Source organism: Ixodes scapularis, unplaced genomic scaffold (assembly GCF_016920785.2).
Source record: "Ixodes scapularis isolate PalLabHiFi unplaced genomic scaffold, ASM1692078v2 PGA_scaffold7__128_contigs__length_106722199, whole genome shotgun sequence".
NCBI lineage: Eukaryota > Metazoa > Arthropoda > Arachnida > Ixodida > Ixodidae > Ixodes > Ixodes scapularis.
This window is the reverse complement of record NW_024609882.1, coordinates 104781508-104806113: the sequence shown is the minus strand read 5'-3', so window position 1 is coordinate 104806113 and position 24606 is coordinate 104781508. Positions and strand designations below refer to the sequence as shown.

The following is a 24606-nucleotide window of genomic DNA, read 5'->3' as shown; positions in this document are numbered from 1 at the left end:
TCCCGACATCTGGTATGCAACCCTGCCTCACCGAGAACGGCTGCAGCAACACGACGAGGCGGCTTCGGAAGCCTACGTGAAGCCTTCATTTAAAACAAGGCGGCCTGCCTGTGTGGGCTGACTCCCGATATCTGGTATGCAACCCTGCCTCTCCGAGAACGGCTGCAGCAACACGACGAGGCGGCTTCGGAAGCCTACGTGAAGCCTTCATTTAAAACAAGGCGGCCTGCCTGTGTGGGCTGACTCCCGATATCTGGTATGCAACCCTGCCTCTCCGAGAACGGCTGCAGCAACACGACGAGGCGGCTTCGGAAGCCGACGTGAAGCCTTCACTGAAAACAAGGTGGCCTGCCTGTGTGGGCTGACTCCCGATATCTGGTATGCAACCCTGCCTCTCCGAGAACGGCTGCAGCAACACGACGAGGCGGCTTCGGAAGCCTACGTGAAGCCTTCACTGAAAACAAGGCGGCCTGCCTGTATGGGCTGACTCCCGATATCTGGTATGCAACCCTGCCTCTCCGAGAACGGCTGCAGCAACACGACGAGGCGGCTTCGGAAGCCTACGTGAAGCCTTCACTGAAAACAAGGCGGCCTGCCTGTGTGGGCTGACTCCCGATATCTGGTATGCAACCCTGCCTCTCCGAGAACGGCTGCAGCAACACGACGAGGCGGCTTCGGAAGCCGACGTGAAGCCTTCACTGAAAACAAGGCGGCCTGCCTGTATGGGCTGACTCCCGATATCTGGTATGCAACCCTGCCTCTCCGAGAACGGCTGCAGCAACACGACGAGGCGGCTTCGGAAGCCTACGTGAAGCCTTCACTGAAAACAAGGCGGCCTGCCTGTGTGGGCTGACTCCCGATATCTGGTATGCAACCCTGCCTCTCCGAGAACGGCTGCAGCAACACGACGAGGCGGCTTCGGAAGCCTACGTGAAGCCTTCTCTGAAAGCAAGGCGGCCTGTCTGTGTGGGCTGACTCCCGATATCTGGTATGCAACCCTGCCTCTCCGAGAACTGCTGCAGCAACACGACGAGGCGGCTTCGGAGGCCCACTTGAAGAGTTCTCCGAAAACAAGGCGGCCTGCCTGTGTGGGCTGACTCCCGACATCTGGTATGCAACCCTGCCTCTCCGAGAACGGCTGCAGCAACACGACGAGGCGGCTTCGGAAGCCTACGTGAAGCCTTCACTGAAAACAAGGCGGCCTGCCTGTGTGGGCTGACTCCCGATATCTGGTATGCAACCCTGCCTCTCCGAGAACTGCTGCAGCAACACGACGAGGCGGCTTCGGAGGCCCACTTGAAGCGTTCTCTGAAAACAAGGCGGCCTGCCTGTGTTGGCTGACTCTCGACATCTGGTATGCAACCCTGCCTCTCCGAGAACTGCTGCAGCAACACGACGAGGCGGCTTCGGAGGCCCACTTGAAGAGTTCTCCGAAAACAAGGCGGCCTGCCTGTGTGGGCTGACTCTCAACATCTGGTATGCAACCCTGCCTCTCCGAGAACGGCTGCAGCAACACGACGAGGCGGCTTCGGAGGCCCACTTGAAGAGTTCTCCGAAAACAAGGCAGCCTGCCTGTGTGGGCTGACTCCCGACATCTGGCATGCAACCCTGCCTCTCCGAGAACGGCTGCAGCAACACGACGAGGCGGCTTCGGAAGCCTACGTGAAGCCTTCTCTGAAAGCAAGGCGGCCTGTCTGTGTGGGCTGACTCCCGACATCTGGTATGCAACCCTGCCTCTCCGAGAACGGCTGCAGCAACACGACGAGGCGGCTTCGGAGGCCCACTTGAAGCCTTCTCTGAAAGCAAGGCGGCCTGTCTGTGTGGGCTGACTCCCGACATCTGGTATGCAACCCTGCCTCTCCGAGAACGGCTGCAGCAACACGACGAGGCGGCTTCGGAAACCTACGTGAAGCCTTCTCTGAAAGCAAGGCGGCCTGTCTGTGTGGGCTGACTCCCGACATCTGGTATGCAACCCTGCCTCACCGAGAACGGCTGCAGCAACACGACGAGGCGGCTTCGGAAGCCTACGTGAAGCCTTCATTTAAAACAAGGCGGCCTGCCTGTGTGGGCTGACTCCCGATATCTGGTATGCAACCCTGCCTCTCCGAGAACGGCTGCAGCAACACGACGAGGCGGCTTCGGAAGCCTACGTGAAGCCTTCACTGAAAACAAGGCGGCCTGCCTGTGTGGGCTGACTCCCGATATCTGGTATGCAACCCTGCCTCTCCGAGAACTGCTGCAGCAACACGACGAGGCGGCTTCGGAGGCCCACTTGAAGCGTTCTCTGAAAACAAGGCGGCCTGCCTGTGTTGGCTGACTCTCGACATCTGGTATGCAACCCTGCCTCTCCGAGAACTGCTGCAGCAACACGACGAGGCGGCTTCGGAGGCCCACTTGAAGAGTTCTCCGAAAACAAGGCGGCCTGCCTGTGTGGGCTGACTCTCAACATCTGGTATGCAACCCTGCCTCTCCGAGAACGGCTGCAGCAACACGATGAGGCGGCTTCGGAAGCCTACATGAAGCCTTCTCCGAAAGCAAGGCGGCCTGTCTGTGTGGGCTGACTCCCGACATCTGGTATGCAACCCTGCCTCTCCGAGAACGGCTGCAGCAACACGACGAGGCGGCTTCGGAAGCCTACATGAAGCCTTCTCTGAAAGCAAGGCGGCCTGCCTGTGTGGGCTGACTCCCGACATCTGGTATGCAACCCTGCCTCTCCGAGAACGGCTGCAGCAACACGACGAGGCGGCTTCGGAAGCCTACATGAAGCCTTCTCTGAAAGCAAGGCGGCCTGTCTGTGTGGGCTGACTCCCGATATCTGGTATGCAACCCTGCCTCTCCGAGAACGGCTGCAGCAACACGACGAGGCGGATTCGGAGGCCCACTCGAAGCGTTCTCTGAAAACAAGGCGGCCTGCCTGTGTGGGCTGACTCCCGATATCTGGTATGCAACCCTGCCTCTCCGAGAACGGCTGCAGCAACACGACGAGGCGGCTTCGGAAGCCTACGTGAAGCCTTCACTGAAAACAAGGCAGCCTGCCTGTGTGGGCTAACTCTCGTCACCTTGATTGAAGCCTTGCCACTTCGAGAACTGTTGCAGCAACACGACGAGTCGGCTCCGTTATGTTGCACAGAAATATTAAACACCGAGCCATGTTCAAGACGTCGTTCCATTCCCTTCTCGTCTCCCAGGCTAATATTGCGGGATTTAGCATGTCTTCAGCTTACACCGGCTTGTGTGCACTCGTCTGCTAGTTCCTCTTAGATTGAATCTTTATTTAGGCAACAACATACAAACAGTCGTTGCCCAAGAGCCGACACAAAAGGCAAACGGAATTGCCTCACGAGGCGCCGCCCCCCCCCCCCCCCCGCTCCCCCTCCCAATCACAAACATCATACACACTTGTCGTACACAATATAACAGCATAATAAGGGTACAGCGAAGGTTACAGAATAGACTTGCACAGCAGAATTCAATTTTAGAACACCCCTGGCCCCAAAGACGCCAGAAATGCAGTTCGTTGAATGCAGAGTACACAGGAAGTGCCCGAGGTCTAATTGAACAGTGCAGGTCTACAGAATTTGCTTGTGTTACCAGTTTTTGGCTCATGAGCTTACATCATATTGTAAACCTAGGACACAGGACAAACACGAAAGGGCCTTTTAGTGCTTGTCCTGTGTTCATCCTAGGGATGTACAAAATACGAACTTCAAGAAGCTTATGAGTCGCAAAGATGCAGGGCTGTGGCACTGCAAACAAAAGCTGCCACAAGTACATTCGCTATACACAAATGCATGCTGGTGCTGTCCCAGAAATATTTTATAGTGATTCAAAGGATTAGACCTGCAATGAAGTGACATAGTTCCGTACTAAAATAAGTGGATGTGGGGCGGTCAGTTATAGTGCCCAGATGTAGTACAGCTGCATCTGTTTTCTCGAAGGTAAGAGAACTGGGAACAAACAATGCAAGCATTGTAACAGGAAACTGTTTTGGGCGGTACAGTACAATACCGAAATTGTTCGTTTTAGGGGCTTTTACCATGGGGGAGGGGGGAAAGAGAACAACCAATGCTGTGTATATCCACCATTTGATCATACAATTTTTCGACTTGGAATGCTACATGTCATCGCAGCAAAAAAGCAGGGGCTAGAAGAGCTGTGGACAGTGGCCTGCAATGAACACAGAACATGAACCAGAGCTACTATGAATGTGGTATGCTCCTTGTTACCAACAATAAACCTTGTAGATATACTTGCAGTTTTCTTGGTGACTGCTCATATAACTATAACTGCTCATATTAGACCAACAATATTGTATAACTGCTCATATTAGACCACAATTCTCACCACTCCACATTCGCGGCTTTGATGCAGTCGACGTCAGCTGCAGAAAACACGTTTTACACTATTTTGAGAATCTGCTGAGTAATCCGTCTTTTACAGCAATCTGGCACTTTACCAGTCATTTCCAAATGCTGTCGGACATCTCGCATGCCTATCGGTGCAGCAGAGAGCCGTTCGCGGGCGTGGTATTTGACGCTGGAGAGACTGAAATCGCAGGCTATCAGTTCAAGAAGCAAATAATATAAACTTTTTCAACAAAACCGCGACCGTAACGTAAGGGCATGTCACATACCAGGCAACATAAAAAGCGCGAATGTTGCGCGGCAGCGAAGTTGCAAACGCGGTCCGCATGCCCGATTGAAAGCGATGGCGACGAAGCGCGACGATAGCTGCAAATCATGTTTTCTATGCATTACATTTCCTTGCAACTGTTGAGATGCCGGCCAGTGCGGTTTGATGGCACAGACTCCCGTTCTTTCGCGAGCGACCTGAGCGACCGCTACGAATACGCACGCCACAAACCTGCTTGCAACCCGCTGGCTGAATCAACTGTCAACATGCACACTGACTCCTCCCAGTGGGAGTGAGGGTGAGGACACCCGGCACTCTGGTTGGTTGGCGCACTGATACAATTCTCTTTGAGGAGAATTCGCCGGTGCACAAGTTGAGGTGAAAAAGAGTATAGTTATTTTGTCGTCCGGTTTTCTCCTTATTGTAGGGTTCGTAAAGTCAGAGTATCGCTATTTTGGAGTTTTGTTGCGTTGCCCTGCTTGTTGCGCTGCTCGTCGAGTCCTCAACACTCAAAGGGTAGGGGAACTTTAGTTAAGCCGCCTGCATTCCCCGAGGCGAGGCCAGCGTCCTTCGAGGTCAGGATTTCGCGGCTTTTGTGACGTCGGGAACAAAGCCATTCGCACCTGCGAGCCTGAAGAAAGGATTTGGTTACTAACATGGCCAAGTTTGGAGAAAGCTGTTCGGAGAGCCGGAGCCGGAGATGTATTTTTCCCACAGTCCACGGACAGCGTCGTCTTCGTTTTGCTTCGGTATGTTGTGGGCACAGCCCCTCGCCGTAGTGGATTGTCGAAACAAAACACACACAAAAAAATTATACTGACATTGGAAAGGGGGAAAGGGTAAAGAGGACAACCATGAAATTTCGGGAATGTTCCGACCCTTGAACCCCCCCCCCCCCCCCCCCCCCACCCCGGTCCCCTGGCTACGCCACTGGTATGCAAATATGTTCGTGTTTTCCAAATAAAATTCAGTTGGCAGTAGCGCTTTTAGTTTGCACTACTACTTCTTTCAGCTCGGTTGTTTGTTTTTCTTGCGCTTCTAAGTATAGGCTTGTTGCAGCTGACTTCACTTCCGGCTAAACTGTAGGTCAAAACCAACACTGTCGTCTACTATCAGTGCCTTGGCGACATGTTGGAGGCAAAAAATGTTCTTCACCTGACATGAAGTGCACTCCGTAAACCCGTAGTTAGTGTACGAAGCTTTTCTGTCAAGATCATAGAGTCAACTATAATCATCTAAAGCGAAAAGTCCCATGCGTTTGGCCGCGACGGAAGGGCGATGCATAGACGCGGACATCGGCGGCCAAATTTGGCGGTTCCTATGAGCTCATATCGCTGGCGACGCATATGCACCAAGGAGCAGCCAAAAATCACCTGTAAATTGCGCACCTTTTTTTTTTTGTTTGTTTTGCAGAAAAACATTTGAATTGCGTGTTGACAAAATTAAATAAAGGTAGGCTGTACCAACTCACTTATTAAAACATCCCTGCCCATCTTCTCTCCCCCCCCCCCCCCCCGAAAAAAAAAAGCAAAAAAAAAAAAGAAGCAAGTAGAGAAAAAAAAATCCTTCCCCGGGAAAAGAAAAAAACAAAAAAAGAAATCTGCGCCGAGCAGCGTCGAACCTGCGTCGACCCCATAGCGGCGCCATCTGTTGACAGCCCGTGATACCGCGAGGAGAAACTAACTCTCGTTACAGTTACTCTCGAGTTCGAGTGAGGGTTAAGGGAGAGTATCATCGAAAGAAGCGGTGGCGAAAGAGTAACTTCGATGAAGAGAGAGTTAAAGTAGAGTAAGTTAGGGCACTTACTCTTCTTTGACAACTTTTTTTTTTTAGAGTGTATGACCATTCGCGACGGGCTGGCTCACTCAGCTTTGGATAGGATGGTGATGGGCAAATGATCAAGTCAAACATTCTACTTTTAGTAAAGGCAGCACTGTTTGGTTGTTTTGGAAATATTGTTCAGAAATGACAGTTAATGAGACGACGAAAACTGAAGAAAGCTATACGTTTAATGGGGCGAACTAGTGCCCCCCCCCCCCCAAAAAAAAAAAATAAATAAATAAATAAAGGCTAGCGTCGCAGACGTCAATGGCGGCGAAACAGCAGGATCGAACGCTGAGGCGAGACTGACTCAGGCTCGCCACGTGGAGCCTCATATGTACACGCGTGGGCTCCCGGAAAAAATGGCCGTAGAAAGTTCGGCGTCTAGAATATTCTCACCTAGAACAAGCAACAGAGTTCTCGAATTTACCAGAATGTGACAATTAGAAAACTACCAAAAAGGAGCCTCCGCTTCTAGGTATCGAAACTTGGCTCTTTGCGTGGGCGCCAAGCCTTTGCCAAGCACAATAACCATTCGGCTACAGGTGCGCTGCCAACTTGGCCAGCTGCGCGCGCGGCAATACAGCAAGAATAAATATCTTATTAACTTTTAAGTTATTAGAATTATGTTTCGTTGATTGTAAATATTTATACAATAAAATAATCTATCCCGTAAAAAACGTTTTCTCCAAACTGAGACTTCCTTCCATTAAAGACCGACCAACGAAACCATTTTCCGCAAGGTAGGAAAATGGCCCTCGCGCCCTCCTCTTTTCACCCTCTCCCAAAAATCACGTGACGGCAGGGGCTCGTTTTGTGTCGGCTTTTTCTGTAGGGATAATCCTCAACAACCGCGAAATGAGCGGCTAGCTGCGAGCGCAACGACGACCTTGAGACGTCCAGGTGTCTTCCCTCGTTGACGCGGGCACGCTCAATCCGCGAGATTGAGGAAGCCAGCGCGACCGAACGCTTTTTCCCATGAGCTGCAAGTCCGAGGCCGCTCGGTCGGTGAAGATCGAGGGGTCTTGGTATGCTAGGTTCGTTCCAGCAGCCGTTTTCTGGCATCGCGCGGCTGCTGGAACCATTCCCGTCTCTGCACAAGGATTGGCGTCGATAATACATTTATTTCCGAAACTTATAAATCTAGTGGCTTTCCCTAATCTCTTCATTACTGTTTGAAACATATCTCCTCTCATAGGTTGTTCATCCCATTTAGGACTCTTTTACGTATTTATTCGTCCTTACCTCTGCTTGGTGACTGTTTTATAACTTGATGAAGACCTTTCAATATTGGCGCGGGCTTGCGCGACCAACGCTGTCCCGGATTTATTCAAAATTGGAAAGATTGGCGTCAGGAGGGGTTGAAGAAGCAAACCGTAATTCTTGCTTCTAATGAAGATGGCACAGTCGTAAGATAGGTCTATGCTTCACTTGCCTCCACAGCGCCCCATCTTTTGCACTATCGCAACTTCTCAATGACATAGCTGTATACCACATTTTACTGATGGTTACTATAGATGTGGCCCCACAGGCTTTCCCGTTATCTGCGAGTCGACTTTTTAACGACCGGCGACTCTCCTGAGTGAGAATAAACCTTCCCACAACATCCACATCTTTCTCTCCCCCCCCCCCCTCCTTTCCCTCTCCCGAGTTGGGGAAATATCAGACCACTCCAGGAAGCAGCCTGCAGACTGCGCTTTTCGGCTACTCATTCTCAACATATTCGAACGTGAAAGTAAACACATTGCATGAACGACGCCAAGTTTATTTGCAACCTAAATAATGTGGCTCTACTGTTGGGGCCCAGTCAAATTCACCATCAATCAATTTTTGTTACGACTTCATGGTGAAAGTGTGTTCGTCGTGATGCCACAAAAGTGGTCGATTCAAAGGGAGAAATAGGTCCTCGTATTTATTTTGCGGAAATACGCGCTCCTGTGACGGTCTAGTGCGCTAAGTCAACGCACCCGAGGCAGTGCGTAATACCTTAAAACTGTCGTTGACGATGAAATATTTGTGGGAAGTGCGTGAAATTGTTTACACCACAAAAGCATACTGAAAGACAACAAAATATCGCAAAAGCTAAAAAAAAAAATCTGCTTGCGAGAACCGTTGCTTTCCTCTCTCTCTAACTCTCTCTCTCTTTTTTTTTTTTGTGCCACTACAAAAGATAGCGGCCGAGCAACGAAATTCTGTCAAAACCTCGCTTCTTGGAGAAAGGATAGTAGTCTATATGGTAGCGAATCTGCCAGGGAGTTTGTAGAAATAATAGGCGACCATTGAACTTAGCCTTCTGCACGAATCATGCCCGGGATATTTCCATTTTCCTTCCACGCGATTCGAAGGCAAAACGCTGGAAGAATTCATGTGCACTAACATGCTGCTTCTAAAGGAAATTACCAGAATTATAGTGCATGTCAATTTAGATGTAAATAGTTTAATCACTGCACAAACATTCGCGGCCTGGAGGATGACATGGAAGCATGGCGGAAAGCAGCCTGCTGAAAATAGAAGTCTCTGTTGCATTGCACTGGTGTGGAGAATTATTACGTATTTTTGTCTTATTTCCGTGCCAAAACAAAAACAGCGTTTAGAAACCGAACCCTGCGCGTTTTGAGGAGCGCCGAAAGGACATATAAAACCGGGACAACCAGAGCTTGTCCTGGTTCCTTGTTTGTTCGGAGACTTTCAAAAGGGGATGAAAAATTATGAACTGACTGACCCGACTTACCACATTAGAGCAGTTCATTTCCATTGCGACAGGCTGTCTTCAAGCGTCTTGCATAGTCTAGCTTGTACTGGTCCGTTTTTATTTTCGGTTCTTTTCGAAAACTGAGCTCTAAGCTACTGGACCAACCTACAACATTCAAAATTTACGGAAGCGGAGAAGTGGTTGGGAGGGCCAAGCAGGCAAGGGTTGCACGCCTCTCGAACCACCGTCCGTTACCTTTCCTTAGCGGCTGGGCTTTGCGAGCAGAATGCGAGCTTGCTCGAGTAACTTGGATCCAGGAAACCAGGAAAAGCTGAGTGACGCAAGGCGCCTCGTATTTTTCAGGTTGTCCCGGTTTTTTATGTCCTTTTGGCGCACCTCGAAACACAGAGTATTCGGTTTCTAAACGCTTTTTTTTTTTTTCGCACAGAAATAAAACAAAAATACGTAATAATTTTTTTCACACCAGTGCAATGCAATAGGGACTTATATTTCTAGCAAGCTGCTTTCCGCCATGCTTCCATGTCATCCTCCAGGCCGCGAATGTCTGTGCACACTTATTAAACTATTTACATGTAGATTGACATGCACTAGAAATCTGGTACTTTCTTTTAGAAGCAGCATGTTAGTGCACATAGATTCCCACAGTGTCTTGCCTTCTAATCGCGTGGAAGGAAAATGGAAATATCCCGGACATGATGTGCAGAAGGCTAGATTTCAATGGTCGCCTTTTATTTCTACAAACTCCCTGGCAGATTCACTACCCTATAGTCTGGTGTCCTTTCTGTAAGCAGCGAGGTTTTAATAGAATTTCGTTGCTCGGCCGCAATTTTTTGTAGTGGCGCGAAAAAAAAAGAGAGAGAGAGGGGGGGGGGAAGCAACGGTTTTCGCAAGCTGATTTTTAACAATTTTGTGGAAAGTGCGTAAACAATTTTAACGCACTTCCCACAAATGTTTTAGAGCGCAGCTCTTAGGGGCCCGTTTCCGGCTTGAGTGGCGTCGCCGTCGGCGTAACCGCGAGGTCACGTGACCCCCCGAGGTCACGTGACCCTCCCCGAGGTCACGTGACCCACCCAGGTCACGTGACACTCCTAGGTCACGTGACCCCCTAGGTCACGTGACCTCCAGAAGTCACGTGACCCCTTGAAGTCACGTGACCCCCTTAGGTCACGTGATCTCCTTAGGTCACGTGACCCCTCTGAGGCCACGTGACCCCCCGAAGTCACTTGACTTCTGGGGATCACGTGACCCCCTAAGGTCATGTGACCCTTCAGGTCACGTGACCCCCGAGGTCACGTGAACCCCAAGGGTCACGTGACCCCATGAGGTCACGTGACCTGAAGGGTCACATGACCTTAGGTGGTCACGTGATCCCCAGAAGTCACGTGACTTCAGGGGGTCACGTGACCTTAAGGGGTCACGTGACCTCAAGGTGATCACGTGACTTTTGGGGGTCACGTGACCCCCTTGAGGTCACGTGACCTCAAGGAGTCACTTATCCCTCAGTACGCTTCCATCTTCCTCCTCAAGAGCTGCGCTCTAACCGGCGTTACAGGGAATTGTAAACGGCTTTCATTTTTTATCGTCAATGACAGTTGAAAAGTATTACGCACTGCCTCGGGTGCTTTGACCTTACGCACTAGAGCGTCACAGGAGCGAGTATTTCAGCAAAATAAATACGAGGACCTATAGACCTTTTGCAAACTCCCCCAAGCGCCTCGGCCTGCGCGCGAGGAATTGTGGGAGAGACTGCCCCTCACCTGGCCGCTCTGCCTTGAGATCGCATTGCCTTGTAGCTTGCCTCTTCTTAATCCTCTGTCTTTCGATTTCATTACCTATTTTTATCTATTCTAGTGCATTTTTATAACTTCTAGGTGTTTCCATTCTCTTCTGCGTGCGATAATTCTTGTATATATATATATATATATATATATATAGTGTTTGTGTCTTTATTTTGCCTTTTTCGACGGGAGTGCCGACGAACAACACTCCGCTTCGCGCTTCGTTCCCCGGGTGTGTACCGTTGCTACCGATTCATATCGCGCTGTTAGCTGTTCCTTTTGGTTCATTTGACCCGCGTGCAGTCGAGTGGAGCCGTTTATGAACACCCGCGGACGTCTCATAGTGGTAGGCAGGGCTCTGAATCAACAATCGCGACGCGACAGCCGCGAGTGTGCTGGGATTTGGCCGCCCGCTCTCGCTCCGTTGACTCGCACTGTAGCGTGTACCTTCGAGTGCCGCTTACTTGACCAAGATACAGCACGCCGCTTTGTCGCCGCGAACCATTTGTCCGAATGTTTGCGACGCTAAGGCGTATGCAACGCTGGGGCGCCTGACAACTGCGCGCTGCGGCGCGATCCCCTCGCAAACGCCGACGGCTCAATGTCGCGGCTTGAATGCGCCTATGGCATGCCTTCGAAATCTATCTGCTAAGCGGTTGTCAGTTGCCAACGCCCTTCTTCAAGTGCAGAGATGTATTGCCGCAAATCATTAATCCGAAAGCCTGCGAAGCCGTAACACCATTCGTCATATCCAACGTGCGGTGTGCGTGACAAACTGCGCGCAGCGGCGCGAGCCCTTCGCAAGCGCCGGTGGCCCAATGTCGCAGCTTGTATGCGCTTATGGTATGCTTTCTTAATCTATCTGCTAAGCGGTTGTCAGTTGCAAACACCCTTTTTCAAGTGCAGAGATGTGCTGTCGCCCAAGCAGTCTTCTTGAAACTCATAGTTCCTTCGATAATTTAAATTCTCGAGTCAAGATGTCAGCTTATGCTCGAGTCAAGATGTCAGCAACTGACAACCACCGAGCAGACTGCAATGCATGCCAAAGGCGCATACAAGCCGCGACGTTGAACCGCCGGCGCTTGCTAAGGGCTCGAGACGCTGCGTGCAGTTGTCGGGCGCCGCAGCGTTGGATATGCCGAATGGTGTTACAGTTTCGCAGGCATTCGCACAAATGATTCGCGACGGCAAAGCGGCGTGCTGTATCTTGGTCAAGTAAGCGGCACTCGAAGGCATAGGCTATAGTGCGAGTCGACGGAGTGAGCGTGGGCGGCCAAATCACAGCGCACACGGCTCTTGCCTCGCGATTGTTGATTCAGAGCTCTGCCTACCCCTATGACATCTGCGCGGATTTTCATAAACGGCTCCTCTCGACTGCACGCGGGTCAAATAAACCAAAATGAACACCTAACAGCGCAATTGGAATCCGCAGCAATAGTAGTACTCACCCCGGGAACGACGCACGAAACGGCGTGTTGTCTGTCGGCACTCCCGTCGAAAAAGGCAAATACTGCGCGCAGAAGAGAATAGAAACACTTAGAAGCAATAAAAAATACACTGGAATAGATAAAAGTAGGTAATGGGATCGAAAAACAGAGGATTATGAGGAGGCAAGCGAAAAGGCAAGGCGATCTCAAGGCAGAGCGGCCAGGCGAGGGACAGTCTCTCCCACAACTCCTCGCGCGCAGGCCGGGGCGCTTGGGAAAATTGCAAATAATCTATGTCTCCCCTTGAATCGATCACTTTTGCGGCATGACGACGGACACACTTTCACCATGAAATCGTAACAAATAGTGATTGATGATGAAATTGATTGGGTCCCAACAGTATAGAGCCACATTATTTAGGTTGCAAATAAACTGGGCGTCGTTCATGCGATGTGTTTACTTCCACGCTCGAATGTGTTGAGAATGAGTACCCGAAAAGCGCAGTCTGCAGGCTGCTTCCCTGGAGTGGCCTGATATCTCCCCAACTCGGGAAAGGGAGGGGGCAGAAAAGGGTGGATGCTGTGGGAAGGTGATCATATTTTTTCTCACTCAGGAGAGTCGCCGGTAGTTAAAAAGTCGACTCGCTCATAACGGGAAAGCCCATGGGGCCACATCAATAGTAACCATGAGTAAAATGTGGTATACAGCTATGTTACTGAGAAGTTGCGATAGTGCAAACGATGGGGCGTTGTGGAGGCAAGTGAAGCAAAGACCTATCTTACGATTGTGCCGTCTTCATTAGAAGCAAGATTTTCGGTTTGCTTCTTCAACTCCTCCTGACGCCAATCTTTCCAATTTCGTGTAAATTCGGGACAGCGTTGGTCGCGCAAGCCCGCGCCAATATTTAAAGGTCTTAATCAAGTTATCACACAGTCATCAAGCAGAGGTAAGGACGAATAAATACGCAAAAGAGTCCAAAATGGGATGAACAACCTACGAGAGGAGATGTGTTTCAAAGAGTAATGAAGAGGTTAGGGAAAGCCACTTTATTTATAAGTTTCAGAAATGAATGTATTATCAACGACTTGAACCCTTTATTGCGCAAGCCAATCCTTGTGCAGAGACGGGAATGGTTCCAGCAACCGCGTGATGCCAGAAAGCGGCTGCTGGAACGAACCCAGCATAACAAGACCCCTCGATCTCCACCGACCGAGCGGCCTCGGACCTGCAGCTCATGGGAAAAAGCGTTCTGTCGCGCTGGCTTCCTCAATCTCGCGGATTCAGCGTGCCCGCGTCAACGAGGGAAGACACCTGGACGTCTCAAGGTCGTTGTTGCGCTCGCAGCTAGTCGCTCATTTCGCGGTTTTTGAAGATTATCCCTACAGAAAAAGCCGACACAAAACGAGCCCCTGCCGTCACGTGATTTTTGGGAGAGGGTGAAAAGAGGAGGGCGCGAGGGCCATTTTCCTATCTTGCGGAAAATGGTTTCGTTGGTCGGTCTTTAAAGTCTCGCCGCACTGTCCACAAAGTCGAACCTTGAATTTTGACATAAAAATCCTGCTCGACAGAAGTTCGTGACGTTCCTGTTTGCTACATATATGTAGGAGAAGCTCCACTTCCAAACCCCGGAGAAAAATGGCACTACCATATAAATCCGCAATTTTTATAGCGTCACAGATTCGGACAGCTAGAAACTTGCGCTTCTTTAACCACATCCAGTTGCTTGGAATAGCAAAGATGTAATAGCGCAAAGCAACGGAGACTAGCCAAAGGAACGAAAAACACAGGACATATTTTTACAGCTTTCTGTGTCGTTCGTTCCCCTCCCTGGTATTCCTTGTTTTAGGCTATTGCATTTACATTATGTTTGATATTCAGCAACTAGCCCAGCCCTCCATTTTACCACTTTATACCACTTGGCACTATTTTACCAGGGGACTGCATAGTTCTGCTCCATCGTTCAGTGTTGGCGAAGCCTTTTCTGCCTATCTCATGTTGCAACAAACTATAGCGTCGAGAAGGTGCAAATGGCTCTTCCAGCGCCCAGTGGGAACCTTCTTAAGGTTATTTACTATCGCTGCCGAAAAAAGTAGCGATCTTTATTCTTATTTTTGTTATATATAATGCGATTTTCGCCGAGTAGTCGGGGGAAGGGTGGGGGGTAATATTGCCATGCGCGTCGCCGAGGAAGCGCGTGCTTGGAGATTGGTCACCGTGCATGGCAATCGCGCGGAGGCTCCTGGTTCGATTCCATGGATCAGACTCCTCTTGTATTTATTCCTTCAACTTGACGTTCTGGTTAGTTCGAGAGCCTTGTTACCTGATCGAGTTAAGAATGTTCTACACGCCGAACGTTCTACACGCCGAACGTTCTACGCTGGATGTTCCGGAAACCCACGCTGGTACAAAAGATGCTCCGAATAGCGGAGTCGGTCTCGTTCTTGCACTCGATTGTACAACTCCCGCGACCTTCGACACATGCGACGTTTCCTCTTTTATACTTGTTTTCGGCCAAAGTTGGCCAAACTATACGTTCATTTTCTGTTCAATCGTCGCCTCATCATCGGGCATTCGTGACAATATGTATGCTTAATGGGGTACCAAACTACATAATGCAAATGGATGTAGTGAACAAATGTTGGAGCTAGAAACGTGTGCAACATTTTACAAATTAGAAGCACTAAGACGTTTTGACTTGTTGTTGTGAATATCCCATGGTTGGATATCTGGAAATACATTAAAACGTTTATTGTAAAGCGGCTGTCTAGCATTTCAATAAAACAAATGATTGGAGCAACCGAAATAAACCGGTTTTTAGGAACGTGTAACCGGTAACCGAAGTCGTAAAAATGAAAACAGTCAAAAACCGAAACGAAATTGATATTAACAGGAAACGGTAACCGTGACCGTAACCGTAACCGAAACAATATATTTTTCGGTTTGAGTCCCTCAACGTGACATTGGTTTTTGGTGGCAGGATTGTTAAAAATAGCGTGTCGTAAAAGTGTACTGCGTAAGGGATAAGCTCTTAATGCGCACGTGCCGACCATGAGTCAGGGTACGCAGTCTGTTGTTTCTCTCTTCTTCGGGAACATGATATAGAAAATGTAACTTATGGTTTGATTTCTTTTTTTAAACTTCTGGCAGCCGTTGATTCTATTTGAAGCGTGACAACCGTTTGCACTTCCAGAACTCCCCGTTTTCTGCACGCGTACATCTGCGCTGCTTCATTCTACTTCGGAAGCGAACTTCCCTGACATCGCATTATTCAGGAAGTCTCCATTGGAACCCTTAAACCATGTTCTGGCAGTATATACTTTTGATTGAGGAGTTTATTGCAACGGACACCCTCCTTGCAATGGCCCGTAAGGACAGTGACAAACGCCCCGAGCACAATGCGTGGAAGGTAAATACACATTTTCATTATCTTGTGCGCAAGTTACGAAATGTTTCAAAACAACTTTCTTTCTAATGTTCAGTTTTTGAAAAGCTTCAAGAGTGGCTACATCAAGTACCAGACTTACGTGGATTCAGTTGGATGTACACAGTTTTTGCGAAAATCACTGAATGCAACCGATAAATCTGCATTATATCAAGTGTCATTCAAAGTTCTTGCTGACAATACCAAGTAAGTTGTTTTATTATTCCCTAACAGAGTCCCCAGTCAGTACTCTTATATTGTAAAACATAATTCGGTGTGCTTTGCTTTTTATTTTTATTTTCGTGTTGGGTCTAAAACAAAAGCCGTAAAAGCTGCATGTGTTTTAAGCACGTGGATTAGATGGCCAGGAGGATATTATATATATTCGTATTTGGTAGGATCAGTTGAGCAATTAACTCAATTATATTGAGTAACTTTTTAATGGTTCCTTAAATGGGACACACTGCAGTGACGGTATTGATCGGAGAGGAGTATTAAAGTTGGAATCAATTTAATGGAGTTTGAAGAAAGGCAACAGGCTTCGAGGTAGTCATTGATCAATTTTCGCGTTGATTTCTTAATCCGAAGCGCAATTCAGAAAACTCTCCGCAAAAAATGTGCACAATCGTGCGTAGGAGACTGTTGACGTTTTCTTTTTCGGTACGTCGTCACAACCTCGGCAGCTTGCCGCCAGCACATTTACCAAGGGCACACTACCGATATAGTGGCGACATGACTAAAATGGCTACAAACATTTATGAGCCTCACTCTGGGTGGGATTTTGGTGCTCTTTCTGCGTCCAGGTTCGGAATCGGGCCGGAACCCCCTAAAAGTTATCGTTGATCATCTCAGAACATCTTGCCTATTTTCAAATTTTTTATTTTGGTTCAACATGGGATGGTAAGTTGGTACTGCGATCGTAACATGTCCAATCTAACCAGGAATTAAAAGTTAATTACGTGAAATCAGCTAATTTTTACATGCTTTGTTCATGATTGTCCCTTTATCTAGTAACTCAGCCGCACAGAGTGCATTGACTAGAAATTAGTCTATTATTCTTGCAATCGACTAATTTTTGACACGTTAAGTTTGAATTTCTGAATGGTAATAATGCTTAATTAAAAAAAAAATATGCCTTATAAAATTTATGCACACAAAAAGCCAAATCAAGTACCATAAACAGAGTCGTTTTTGTATATATAATTTTTTTTGCTGAATAAAAACCTTATTGAAATGCCCCTTTCAAGAACACGAAACGAATACAGGTTTTTCGTTATATATTGACAGTAAAGCCCACTTGATATTAAACATTTTCTAATATCGACTATTTTGTACGCTAAAAAGTTCTTCGAGAATTAAATTATTTTTCTTTTTTTTTTTTTCAAAAGCTTTCGTTGTGCAAGATATAAGAAAAATGTATGCTTAATGTTAGGTTAGGTTCGCGGAGAAGGAACATACACTACCGTGGGCCAGAGTGCCGCGTAGAAGAACTATATCGTCGTTTCATACCCGCTGGCCGCTCAGTCAAGCCGGTAGGTGGCGGGATGGTTCATACCACATTTCCCCCTTTTATGGAGAGTACCGCTGAGGCGGTTGTAAGCAGCGGCCATTCCTACTGTGGGCATGAGAGGTCACTTCAACATTGCAAATAAAATTTTTTTTATTAAAAGCTTTCGTTGTGGAAGATATAACAAAAATGTATGCTTAGCGTAGGTAGCGTGAGTATTTGCGGCTACACATCTTCATTAAAAACTGGGTTAATACTTTCTGAACTCATAATCCAATTGTTAAATGTAAACGTAATGGCTAAAGTAAAAAAAAAATTGTGCCAGTTTACTCTCAAATTTGAAGTCCCAGCCGAAGTAAGCGCTTTCGTGAGCACTTATTGTTTATATTAAATGTTCATTACCGATTTTTTTTTAATAATATGTTACAGAACCGGAATATTTAACTGATTTGTTCACCAACAAAGTTCAAGTGCAATAATCACGAACATGCAGTGATATTTCTCTGTGTGTGAGCAACGAAATCAATCACAGATAGCTATCTAAAATCCCCCTTTTCGCGCGTTTTGCTTTAAGCATATACAAAAAAAAAATCAAGTTAAACAATTAAATTGACTTGCAAATATCAATATAATATTAATTAGTATTTAAAAAAAAGTTGATTCAACATCTGTTGGCTCGCGCAATCCTCATCACTTTATATTGAAACGCTATTCAACGTGTTGCGTTATTCTGCCTCACAACTGTACACTTTACGTAATTTAATTAAATTTTCTTTCAGGAAAACCATTACATTGCGTTTTCATGAGCAAATCACACCAAACGAATACGCTGTCTACAATGAAGGCAAGTTGAAATTGTTCTTTCCTAAAACATTGAACAAAACAATGGTTATACGTCAGCTGAACTATATTTAGTTATTCTAAATTGTACCCACATTGCCAAAAATACATCACTGTAAGGGGTTGGTTATTCAATGCATTCAGACAAGCGGGAGCAGAAAACGTTGACGAATTGAAGCGTGCTGGTAAGTTACCGTTTACCGGATGACGTCTTTCTCATCAATGCAGACATTCTGTTCAGGAAGATTGTGCCACTCTCTGGACGTCATAACAAAAATGAATATGCAAAACAATCTGTGCTCTATTACTACAAATATCATCCTTTTTAAAACTATCACAACGGGATGAGGCGTACGATGGCTCTAAAAGATATGCTATTTTATCGATTCCTCTATTGTTGATAAGAACGCTCATGTCTTCGTTTTTATTTCCTTCCGATTCCAACTATTTCCCATCTCAGCACGACCTTTAACTATGACATGCTAGCGTAAGGCGCACAGGTTTCGAAAACTAAGCGTGCTGCTTGATTTTGAAGCTTTTATATATTATTCTTAACACAGCCATGATAGCGATTCCATATCACTCAAGCTTAATTTAAAATAGACCTCAAAAAACGGAAACTTTGTTTTACTTTTCGTGGAACGCTCCTTAAACTTCGGCTTATGAAATATTACATTTTATTTGCTTTCATTCCTGAGCACTCAATACGACTATTCCAATTTAGGTAATGTGAACGAGACATCTAAGTATATATATTCAGAGACGCCACTGAATGTCGTACCGTATATTACGCAACCTTGAGATACTGGCGGTAAATCTTTCTTTAAACCCACATAAAATTACGTACACACACACACACATGTGTGTGTGCGTAATTTGTAATATGTCTCGTGTTCTTCCGTTAGAGCGTATTGTTTAAAATATATATTACGAACTAATCTCACTATATATATATATATATATTACATAATTGAGCGCTGCAAAATCTGTAGCTTGTATATGAAACATCTGCCAGATGCATTTAGAGTAAAATGCTTTACTGTACTCAATTCGGTTCCTACAGATGAAGAAGAACTTTACAATTCGACGGTGGCGTACAGCGACTACAGTAAATGTAGCATAATTCAGGACAGTGAGACGCCCACAAGTAAGTTCTATTTCATTATTATAATTGCAGGCGTGTTCGCAATCATCTAGGCCAGTGGTTCTCAAAAAGGGGTCCGCGGACTCCCTGGGACTCTCGAAGTCCGCGGACCCTTTCCGGTCCGTGAAGGCATTCTAGGGATCCGCGAAGCCCTGCCTCACCACTCAAGTCTCGCAATGAAAGTTGCATTTTTTTTTAGATCGAGAAGAACTTTTTTTTGGATTCTCGGGTGTGTTTTCTTGTGTATAAATTAATAAGAAAAGTCTACTTCATACTAGTTCATTCATTATATCAATATTATATTTAGCCTCTACCTATTCTCTCCCTTCACCACAAACGGGGTCCTCCATCATCTCCGCCGATCAACAAGGGGTCCGCGAGACATCGATGGTTGAGAACCACTGATCTAGGCTATGAATTACTTTAAGGAGATAAATAAAGCCTACTTAAATAAAACAAATAATATAGTTGCCTTTACAAAAGTAGCTAAAATAAAACCTGAAATATTAATTAGTGCTATACTTTACCGCGACGTAATATTTATGTTAAGCCCTTGCACGTTTAGCAACTCAAACTTAAAAGAAAAAAAAATCTGAGGAGGCTATGTACGACAAGGGCTATTTGTTGATCATACATAAAATTTGAATAGTTAGTATTTTAACCTGCGGCTATGATAGTCTAAATGTTTATGTTTTATTTAAAGATTTTCGATATAAATGTACGAAATATGTTAAACCCCTTTTTTACATATGTACAAGCATTATTCCTGCTAAAAACAGGGTCAGCTTGTCAGTAAAACGTTTCGAGGCATTTTATTTAATTATTCATTTTATTTAACACTGGTGCAAGTACCGCAGGTGCCCACGCAGGAAAGTTTTTACAGTGTTTTACGAAGTACAGTCCGCACTGGTGCATAATCCGAAACAAATCATGGTTGAAAATATATTTTTTTTAGTACGCACTTAGTTTAGAATATACATTTGCTGCTCATTTCGCACCATATGCCTAGTCCTCACATTACACTTCTCATGCACAAAACACCTTGACAAACGCCTACTTCATGAGCTCACAAATAAATTTGTATCATACATAGGTCGTCATGAATATACTTTATCATTTACAAATCCGCCCTGTCTCGTCATAGTAAACATATAGAACTTTAAAACAGCGCAAAAAAAACACAAGAACAAGTAGAAGAAGGGGCACAGACAACGCTGTCCCTTCTTCTACTTGTCCTTTCGTTTTTTGCGCTGTTTTACTTGTATGCTTACTATGCACCACCAACTAGCCCACCTCTAAACATTACTGCTAAGTCTCGTCATAATGAACAATCTAAAAAAATCCATATAGAGTTTTTACCTCTACAGCGTCTAAAATTCCAACTTTTAAACATGTATCGTCCGGGGACATCTGTCCGGAATATACCGCGCATGCACAATACGGCGATAACAGTAAAACATGGCACTTTATTAATAAAAATTGCAGTATAAAACACAACGCACACAACCTGTCTATCGAAGAGCGTGGCAAGACAACCTTCACTTTCAACAGTTTCACATAGTGTACGTACAAAGCTAGAAAAAAAAACGATATGTAGCATAAAACGAATTAACGCGACACTTGAATAGCTCAACAAAGCCTCGAATGCTGCAGAAGCAGCAACAAAACTATTATAATAGTGTGAGCTTGAAGGGAGTTTGAAAGTTTTATATGATTCGCTAGGTAGTTTGTTCCAGTCGCCGGTTGTTCTTGAGAATCAATAATTATTGCTTCGATTAGTTTGTGCGGGGATGGGCATTAAGGTAAGTGAACGAATTACATTCAAAACTAGAATCTCGAATACATTTAACGTTAGTTCAGTTATTCATGTAGGATATTTCTCGGAACGCGGGCGAAATCGTTTCTGCGAAAAAGTACGCGTCGCACAAAAAACAGTAATCTCGCATTATTTTTTTCAAAAGGACCTATTTGGGAAAATTAGTAACGTCAGGTGTAATTAGTTTCATAACTTTCGAGTAATATAACTTTTTAATGGGGAAATTTAAAGGCATCGGTTGAATCATAAACATGGTGAGCATCATCGAAAACCGTTAAATAAACTCACTTTTCAAATACTGTATATAAGGAACGTATATCATTTTAGGTCGCCCCGAAGAAACACTCGATTTCAACGGCTTTCAGGTTCCAGTTTTCTATCGGAGAAAATTTTCGCGATAGCGCTCCTGCCATCCCTCGGCCAAGACGCGAGTATCGTGCGCATTCTGCGCATTCTTAGCATGACGGAAGTGAACCCACGTGTCAAAGCTAAAATCTTGCACTGTTATTCGAACAGCTCATCCTTTCTATTCGCCGAGAGGCGAGGCGATAGCTGAGCGCCTTGGCCATGGGGGCAGGACCGCTGTTATCAGAGATGAGCTTCAATAGACCTTTGCATCGCATATCACCCGGGGGATGAAAAACGCTGAGTCACTGAGCTGTGGACGCGTGCGCAGCGTCTGATACGTCTCACAGCAGAGCCCAGCAGGCAAAGATGGCAGCGCGCACAAGGCGATCTTTGCAAAGATCGAGAGGAAACCGGAACCTAGAAACGCGTTCAAATTCACTGTTTATAAGGACACCGTAGAGTGCTCTGCGTACCTTATATCTTACTAAATTGAGATGGTTTAGTGGTTTTCGATGGAGATCAAATAGTTTTTTTAACCGTACCCTTAAATGTACTAATTAAAAAGTTAATTAATCCAAAGTGATTAAAAAATAAAGTACACCGAACCTTTTTTTTTCAAGCAGAGACCTTGGAAGCGACAAATATGATATTAACTCTTTCTCTATGTGCGAAGTACACTTTCTGTAATAGCGATTTAGACCGCGTCTCGAGAAACACCCCGTATAAATGAATAACCCAACATCGGCTAGTCACACGTTGTATGATGCGTAGAAATACATATATTTTCAGACTGCAAGATGTTCGTGAATACCGGCACTTCGGACCGGGTAATTCAAGAATGCTCTAAGAAGTTTCCCAACACTTGTGACCCAAGTCGCTACGATGCCTTCGACCTGGATACTTGTCGCTAGAACCCGCAAGGTGGCCTTAAAGATAATAAACAGATCAATCATGCACTAAAAAAGAAAGTCAATAACAAAATATCTAAATAAATAAATAAATACATAAGGAAATAAACAGTGCATTGATCAGTCGGTTAATTAATTTGTTACGTAAGGAGGTTGGGGCAATGAGGGAGAGAAATATGACGTATCCGACGATTTAGAGAAACGCATTTTCTTTTTGTAGGAGTGTCTATTTTCCTCCATTTCTATTTCTTATCTTTTTTTATTTTAGTGGTAGCCTTTTGCGTTGGGTTGTCATTGGTCACTTCGGCCGGTTATTGTTTTTTTCTGAATACATCTCTTTCGCCCTGCTAAGCTCGCGCTAGTTCTACTTTTCTACATTTTGTGTGGGCTTCTTCTGTCATTGTCTGTCTTGAACCGCTCTATGCGGTGTCTGTGGTTTTATGGGTTTTTGTGAAAATCTGACCCTTCATGTACTTTTGTCTAATATATGCCTTCGTTTTTTTTTTTGTTTTTTTTTGCTTTTTTTTGCTCGGGTTATGGGTTTGTTTAGGGATATGTTTGTGAAATAAAGACAATGTCTTAAGTTTTGTGTTTGTGCTGGTGCCGTTCCTGCCCCACTGTAGCATTGAAAATGCCTGTTGTGATGCTGATGCAGTTCGCACATTCAAGGCGGCCTCCCGGGAAATGAAATATTTGATACGTACGTATTGTCCCCAACACAAGTGTGCTCTCTCTTGCAGCTAGATGGTCGACCGTGTCAAGCGGTCGTGTGGTCTAATAAATATGAATATATTCCAGAGACATTGACAAAACCGCTGATTTAAAAAAAATGAATTAGCTGAACTCTGAGAAATCTGGGGCGTCTACTTTCCCAAAAACCTTTTAGGAGAACCATTCGTTGCTATCTAGAGAATGACATCACCAAATAACAGAGACCGGACTTCCCGAGACTATATTTTGCTCAGATTTGTTTAAAAATCGTTCCGTGAACGGCCGTTTTCAAGTGAAGTCGTCGTGACAGTTGTTACAACTGTCACTGCTTGCCTTAGTGTAAAAGGCAAGCAGGAGATATTTTTTGAAGAAAGGAGTTAAATTAAGGAAAACAAATGCTGATGAGGTTAATAGTTATAAAGGGATAGTATATAAAATTGTACTAAATGTTCAATACAAAAAAATGTCCTAATTTTTTATTCAGGTAGATATATTTTTGAACTACCTCCTACAATAGGGCCATGTAGGGTTGCTAGCCAATGCCTTCATTACAACGAGAGTGATGTACAAAGGCATTTCTTATACGTAAATATGCTCGGCGTCAAACAGTTTTGTTACGCATTGTCAAGACTAAACTAGTTTCAGAGTGCCGCACCCACGTACCTGTTGCTCACGCAAGTAGCTTTGTCAGCGTTGATGCACTGCAGAAAATCCGTTGGACTTTAAATGCGGCAAATAAAAGTCGACGCTTAGTACAGCAATGACCCAACAAATCAAACACACCTTAAAGAAAACTTTAAAAGAAAGAAACTGTTGCACTAATTTTGCACGAGACCATAGCTATACCGTAAATTAGTATCAGAGCTTGTGAAACGGATTTTTGACATTTATTTTTCACGGTGTAGGAAATACTTGTCCTAGATATAAATGTCAATCCACGTTTCATGCCTTGAATTTTTGGCCCCACAATCCACAAATACCGCATTTGAATTTTTGCTGATCGCTTTTGTAAACGCCTTGCACGCAGGTTTTTTGGAGGAAATCACTATTTTTCATCCGTTCAATGCAGAAAATATCACCAGTACAGCTGCACAATATTAAACTTCTATTGAACTAAATACTAAATGGTCGTACAAGCCCTTGGATTCTATTTTAGATTATGATGCCGGGCATAACCTAGATTATTTCGTTCCCTCAGCTTTGCCCGTAGCGGCAAGCATAAAACATGCCATCGCTCTAATGCTAGCAAGATATAACATAAATATGGCAATGTAAGCGGTTTTACTTTGTGAACATAAAATTAATTGGCGAATGCGAATATTTTGCAGATGGGGAAAGCAGTAGTGTAGACTGAAAAAAGCATTGCTACTCTTTTGAAGCAGGAATTCATTCAAAGTTCAGTTAAAGGTCTCTGGGCTGCTACGCACGATTTATACTTTACTACACTTCCGGTGCACAGCCCCACCTGAATGAACACCGTATTTGTTAGAAACTAGCACGTACTGTGCTTCGCCACGTTGGGGTTCCTTAAGAATGTAAG

General features: G+C 45.6%; 1 protein-coding gene across 1 annotated transcript; it reads left to right on the top strand.

Annotated features, from left to right (window-relative positions):
* Window positions 1-15729: 15729 nt before the first annotated feature.
* Window positions 15730-22358, top strand: LOC120841331. The gene is made up of 5 exons (XM_040212211.3): window positions 15730-15777; window positions 15851-15999; window positions 18079-18143; window positions 19203-19286; window positions 22237-22358. Exons 1-5 carry the CDS (start codon window positions 15730-15732, stop codon window positions 22356-22358), a joined length of 468 nt encoding a protein of 155 aa, XP_040068145.1.
* The last annotated feature ends 2248 nt before the right edge of the window (window positions 22359-24606 follow it).

Coding starts and splice junctions, on each gene's coding strand:
- LOC120841331 (XM_040212211.3), top strand. CDS start 15,730: ATGGCCCGTAAGGACAGTGACAAACGCCCCGAGCACAATGCGTGGAAG. Junction 16,000..18,078: donor GTTCTTGCTGACAATACCAA/GTAAGTTGTTTT, acceptor ATTTTCTTTCAG/GAAAACCATTACATTGCGTT. Junction 19,287..22,236: donor GGACAGTGAGACGCCCACAA/GTAAGTTCTATT, acceptor ATATATTTTCAG/ACTGCAAGATGTTCGTGAAT.